The sequence below is a fragment of the Pristis pectinata genome, chromosome 10 (genome assembly GCF_009764475.1).
Source record: "Pristis pectinata isolate sPriPec2 chromosome 10, sPriPec2.1.pri, whole genome shotgun sequence".
Lineage (NCBI taxonomy): Eukaryota > Metazoa > Chordata > Chondrichthyes > Rhinopristiformes > Pristidae > Pristis > Pristis pectinata.
The window spans coordinates 58,710,255-58,716,254 of NC_067414.1; the positions used below are offsets into that span (position 1 = coordinate 58,710,255).

A 6,000-nucleotide genomic window follows, 5' to 3' on the forward strand; every position below is an offset into this window, starting at 1 on the left:
TTTTCAATGGATCAAGTTTGCAAACTGGCTAAGTGCTCACTGTTTACATCAGTGGGTGTTTAGACATATTCTTAGCTATTTATGGACAGAAACCTGCAGGGAGCAGCCATAATGTTTTTTCTATTTCAGTAAATTTGTCCAAGGAATAAATAGAACAGTTTCACACAATGCTTATAAATGTTCAGATGCTGATATGTGGTATACATGACAATGAGGATTTAAAAAATGTGGTGATTTAGAAGTGTTGTCTCTTTCGATTATTTTTTATATATATATACACACACACATACAAGTTCAGCATATAATTTTGAGCAGAGTACTCTGCACAGCAGCAAACTATTTTGATAGATTTGAGAACATTAGAAAAAGGAACAGAAGAGATGAAATATTCCCTCATGTCTGTTCCAGCACACAATAAAATCAGTCTTTATCTCATCTTGGCCTCCATTTCACTTTCCTGCCTGTTCTCCATAAACCTAGACTCTTCTATGGATCAAAGGTCTGAGCCCTGGATGTATTCTGTGATTCAGTCTTGGGAACAGAATTCTAAAGATTCAGTGCCCCCAGGAGAAATTTTTCCTCCATATTAGTTTTAAATAAGCAACTTTTATTCCAAAACTTTGCCTTCAAGTACTCTTCTTTAGCAGTGCCCTCTGGATCAAGGATGACTTGCTTCCACCCTGGTTTTGTGGGTTCTGAGATGGCTAATGAGGCCAGTATAGAAACAGCAGACTCATCCATAGATGGAGCAGGAGCAAACAGTGGCTAAGTTTGTAAGGTGATGCGCTTCTTTTGCTGCCTACTCAGGACATGTGTATGCTGTGGAAGCATGACCTTAAGGTTCTCTATGGCAGCCTTAATGTTCCTCCTTGAGCACTAAAGAACCAGAGGTTCACAGGAGTTGATAGGGACGTTGTACCTCTTCAAGGAAACTTTGAACACAACCTTGATTCTTTCTCCATCCACCTGGTAATCTTCCATGACAGTGTTTGGAATAAAGTGTCTGTTACAAGAGTGTTGTCAGGTGTGCAAATGACCTGGCCTACACAACATGAAACAGCACAGCCTGACTGACAGTAACTAGGACCTCAATGCTGGGGTGCTGGCCTGGGAGAGAATGCTGACATTGGTTCTTTTCTCCTTGTGAATTTGGAGCATTTTATGGAGACAGTATTGGTGCTATTTTTCTAGTGCCTTGAAATGCTTTCAATAAGTACACCAAGTCCTTGTTATTTGTGAGGGACAAAGGCACAGACATCCTGTGGATAATAAAATAAAATGTGGACACCATTAGTCTGAAATGACGTACAGCAATCAACCCATCTATGGATATAACCACTACTCTGACCTTTGCTTAGTGAAAACAAGCTGAAACTTATGAGTATTCCAGCTGCAACTTGCCCACGGTCCTATTCCCAACCCTGGCTCTGGCACCAACCACACACTACCAATTGGTATTTTACTACTTGCCTGGACATCTAATGCAGTCTATCTCATGGTGAACACCAGATTCACCAGGCACCACTGGAAGGTTCTGGAGGAATGAGCTACATTTAACAACACTTCCAACGGTCAACCTCAATATTATGCAAATCTGCTAATAACAAGTCAGCAGATAATGAGAATGTGGTTGGAGATTTAGATTTTAGCTTCACTCCCATGGGAAGTTTGCTTGTTGGAAGTGAGGTGCAAAATTGGCAGAGTGAAAGAATGAGAAAAGTAACAGGGCAGTAAAGTGGCCTTGTTTGATTACAAGTCTTCACTGAGATTGGCCAGGTAATTATTGTAACTGAATGCATGTGGAGCAAATGCAAAATGGAGATGAACTTCTAAAGGTAGCTGAATTTGAGGAGGGTGTCCCACAGTCCCTCCTGATTGATAGAGTAAGTGCCCTTAGTAAGGTCAAAGGTGCAGCTCCATGCATTTTTCTTGGAGTTGTTGTGCAGTGGAGATTCTGTCCACTATTCCTCCAGATGGACAGAATCCATACTAAAATTTGGGGATCACCTCTTTGCCCACCAGGAGGTGGCTGAGGAGGATCCTGGCAATGAACAAGTCCTAGATTCCTGCAAAAGGGCAACCTCTGTGAAGAAGCTTCAATCTTGTATGTTTCGATAGATCTTGCCTCTCTTACTTTTAAATGCTAATGTGTATAAGCCTAATTTGCTCAACCCTCCTACTCATTAAATAATCAACATATTGTACCTTCCCTGTTTGATCAATGCATGTATATCCTTAACTAAGAGATCAAAATTTTACAGAGTACTCAGTGTGGTCTCTTTCATTCCCTGTATAGCTCTAACAAGATTCAATTACTTTTATGCTCTAAGCCCTTTAAAATTAATTCTATGCTCCTTTATGATTGCTTACAGTACTTGCAATGTGAACCCTCTCGCTGCAACATTCTGCAGATTTTATCTATTAAACAGTTTTTTTTTCTGTTTGTCCAATCAACCCTAGTATAGTACATCTGCCAAACTTTTGGCTGCTTGCTTGTATGTCTCTTTGTAGATTCCTTACATTCTCCCCACGTGTTTTCCCACTTATTTTCTATTATCAGCAAATTGGGATGTAATGCACTTGGCCCTTTCATCAAAGTAATGAACTTAGATTCCAAATATTTGAGGCCCCAACACCGATCTTTGTGGTGCTCCATTTGTTACAATTTGTCAACTGTAAAATGTTTCATTTATTTCAACTCTCTTCTATTAGTGAACCATCTTTCATCCATACTAATATTACCCTGTCATGAGCTCTTGCCTTGTGCAGTAACCACTTGTGTGACACCTGATTTGAATGCCTTTAGAAATGCAAATGTATAACAATTACTTGTTCCCTTTTTTCACTTATGTCATCAAAGAACTCTGGGGGGGGGGAAAAAAATAATCATATTAGTAAAACTATGTTGACTCTGATTAATTGTCATGTGATTTTGGAAATGCATTGTTGATGAAGGTGTGGCAGGGCATTTCCCAAATGACAGATGTTAGACTAATTAACCCATAGCCTCCTACTTTTTATCTTTCTTGTAAAGGGCTAGAGCATTTGTAAATTTCAAATCTGCTGGGGACTTTGGAAGATCACAACCAATGCATTGACTATTCTGCAGCAACTTCTTTTAAGATCCCAATATGCAGGTCACTATATTTCAGGGCATGTCAGATTTCAGTCCCATTTTTCTAGTGATAGGAATTGTAAAGTTTCTCCCTCCTTTTTGCCCCTGGACTTGCTACTGTTGTTTAGATGCTTTGTTTATTTTACTGTGAAGACACAAAATATTTGTTCAAAATCACTACCATTTCTGTACTTTCCTTTTTATTTATTCATCTTTTAAAAAGCTTTTTTCTTCCTGTTTACATACATGTAGAATCTCTGCATTTCGATATTCCAGTAGTTCATTCTCTATTTTTTTTTCCCCTTCTGATTATATTTCAGTCATCCTTTCCTGGTTTCTAAACTTTCCCTAATCTTGTGCTCTACCTCTAACCTTTGAAATATTGTTAGTCTTTTCTTTCAATTTGGCATTATCCTTCGTTGGGCACAGTGGGATCATCCTTCTGGTAAGGTCTTTATTTTGCAAACAAATTTACAAATTTTGTTTTCTCCCCCTCCAGTTCAACAGATGAAGATATTCAATTGCGTTTGGTGTCAAGATTTGTGAATGAGGCAGTAATGTGCCTTCAAGAAGGAATATTAAGTGACCCAATTGAAGGAGACATTGGTGCTGTTTTTGGCCTAGGGTTCCCACCATGCCTTGGAGGTAAAAAAGTTAAAACAAAATCTGATACTAATTTTTTTCCAGGACATTGAAATTCTGAAAAAGAATGCTGCCAAAGTTGGCCTTTGGACAGCCATTTCATACAGAGTGGGGGGTTAGAAGTTACCTTGTTTTAATAGAAAATTTCTTGGAATGTTGACTTTTCTTTAAAAGAGCAAGATTTGTTAATAGCTACCATATAATTACCAACACTTGTTTCTCATTAGTGACCCAGTTATGAACTGCTGATAACAAGGTGGTAAAGTATTTCTATAATAGGAATATCCATGATTTTGGCTTGGAGGCAACAAAAAAGTGGCATAAATTTCCAGTGTTCTGTGACATGAAGGGAAACAGATGGTGGGGTTCCCTTGCACCTTGAATATTGTCTGAGCTTTTTTATGTGGACAAATGAAAAGTATTCTAGACTTCAATCAGTTTTTGGGGAGATTACAGGCATTACTGACAAAGCCCATCTTTAATTTCTCTTGAGAAAGTGGTGGCGAGTCGCTGCGTTGAACTGTGCAGTCCTTCAGTGTTGAGAAAGAAGTGGCTGCTTTGTTCTGGGTGGTGATGAATTATGCTCATCTAGGTAACTGTATGCTCTGTGCAACTCTTAAGTTGTGCCTTGTAGATAGTGGAAAGTCTTCAGGTGTCAAAATGCATGTCACTTAACACAGGATTCCCAGCCTCTAACCTGTTCTTGTAGCCATTGAATTTGTGGCATGTTTTCACTGAAAACTGTGTGGGGAGGGGGTGCGGTAAATGGTGTATCACTGGGAGGGCAAGAGATGTTAGAGGATGTAAAATATCCCTCACCTTTTCACCTGTCCCAACTGGCTGCTTGCTCTTCTGCTGTGAAAATATCTAATTCAATCAAAATCATTATTGTGTAAACTATTTGATGATGGGGCATAGGAAATTGGGGATCCACAAGAGGTATGATTGGTCTGAACTTAGAATGAGTTTTAAATTTTGTTACTGGTAAAAACATTTTCCATTGGACTATTCAACAAATTATCAGTTGTTCAATCAAACAATAGCATAAAATCACTTAACAGCCCTGATATTATTCAGAATTAAATTAATTTTTATGGGCTTTCATTCTTTTTAGGGCCTTTCAAATTCTTAGATTCCTATGGAGCAAGCACACTGGTTGACAAGCTGCAGAAATATGAACAAGTTTACGGTGTTGAGTTCACACCTTGCCAGATGCTGCTGGACTACGCCAAGGACAAAAGCAAGAAATTCCATAACTAAAATGAAGTTTCTACTTAACAAAACTAAACCAATAAAAATGTACAGAATTGCTGAATGTGACCACTTTCAAAAGGTTGCAATCAGGCTTCTCTTGTATACATGATCTAGTTTTATCTGAACAATTGATTTCTTTAATATTAAATGACATGCAGTCTAATAACTCTTAATACTGGATATTTTAGTCAGTTTTGATTAGTGCCTTCAATTGCAACTTATTCAGGTATCACTTCTACATATTGCTGTTCAATTTTGCACTTAATTTTTTATCCAGTTTATTTTTGTGAAACCTGTTCATATCAAATTTGTCTACTTTTAAGGTAGCAATAAAGCCATTCCAATGCAATCTTTAAAATACATTAATATTCTGCCCCTTAGTAACGTATCTGACATAATGTTTAGAAACAACATCTTAGGTTGGTAATCCAGTATATACAAAAAAAAATTAAGTAGATAATCCTCTTCCCTTTTATTTACCAGCCCAGAAATATTCCAGTTTGGCAAGTGAATTAAATACCATTTGAATTTAAAAAAATGAATGTTTGATATAATTTTACATTTGCTACATTTACACAGAACAGACAAGCTGCAAAAATGTGCATTTCTGAACTATTGTTTGTCTTGAGGTCAGTTTGGTCTGACCCTGTTGATAAGCTAAAAACTGTAGATGGGTTCTTATTCTAATTGTGCACCCCAGTTTTACAATTGTTATTGACAACACTAAGAAGAAAAGGGAAAATAACATTAGTCGACATTCTTGCCTTTCCTGGAAATGGTGCATGAGGACAGACATGCTAAATTAGCCAGTGGTGGTTTTCTAGGCCAATACATGAAGGCTATTACTAAGTGTTAATTCCCTCAGCTAAAATTTGCACAGTGATTTAAAAAGGCACTTGAATTGTAACAGTTTAATTAAAAAGACATCAACCCTAATCAGTTTTCTTTTACATGTGCCAATATAGTATTGTAGACGATAACACCATAAA

At 37.6% G+C, this 6,000-nt stretch overlaps 1 protein-coding gene across 1 annotated transcript in view; it reads left to right on the top strand.

The window, feature by feature from the left end:
- The window catches only part of hadhaa (hydroxyacyl-CoA dehydrogenase trifunctional multienzyme complex subunit alpha a), a 63,323-nt gene extending 58,139 nt beyond the window's left edge, over positions 1 to 5,184 (top strand). Inside the window, exons 19-20 of the mRNA XM_052024664.1 lie at positions 3,615 to 3,760; positions 4,872 to 5,184. Of these exons, the coding sequence (XP_051880624.1) occupies positions 3,615 to 3,760; positions 4,872 to 5,017 (292 nt within the window). The 3' untranslated portion in view covers positions 5,018 to 5,184. The remainder of the gene's footprint in view (positions 1 to 3,614; positions 3,761 to 4,871) is intronic.
- The last annotated feature ends 816 nt before the right edge of the window (positions 5,185 to 6,000 follow it).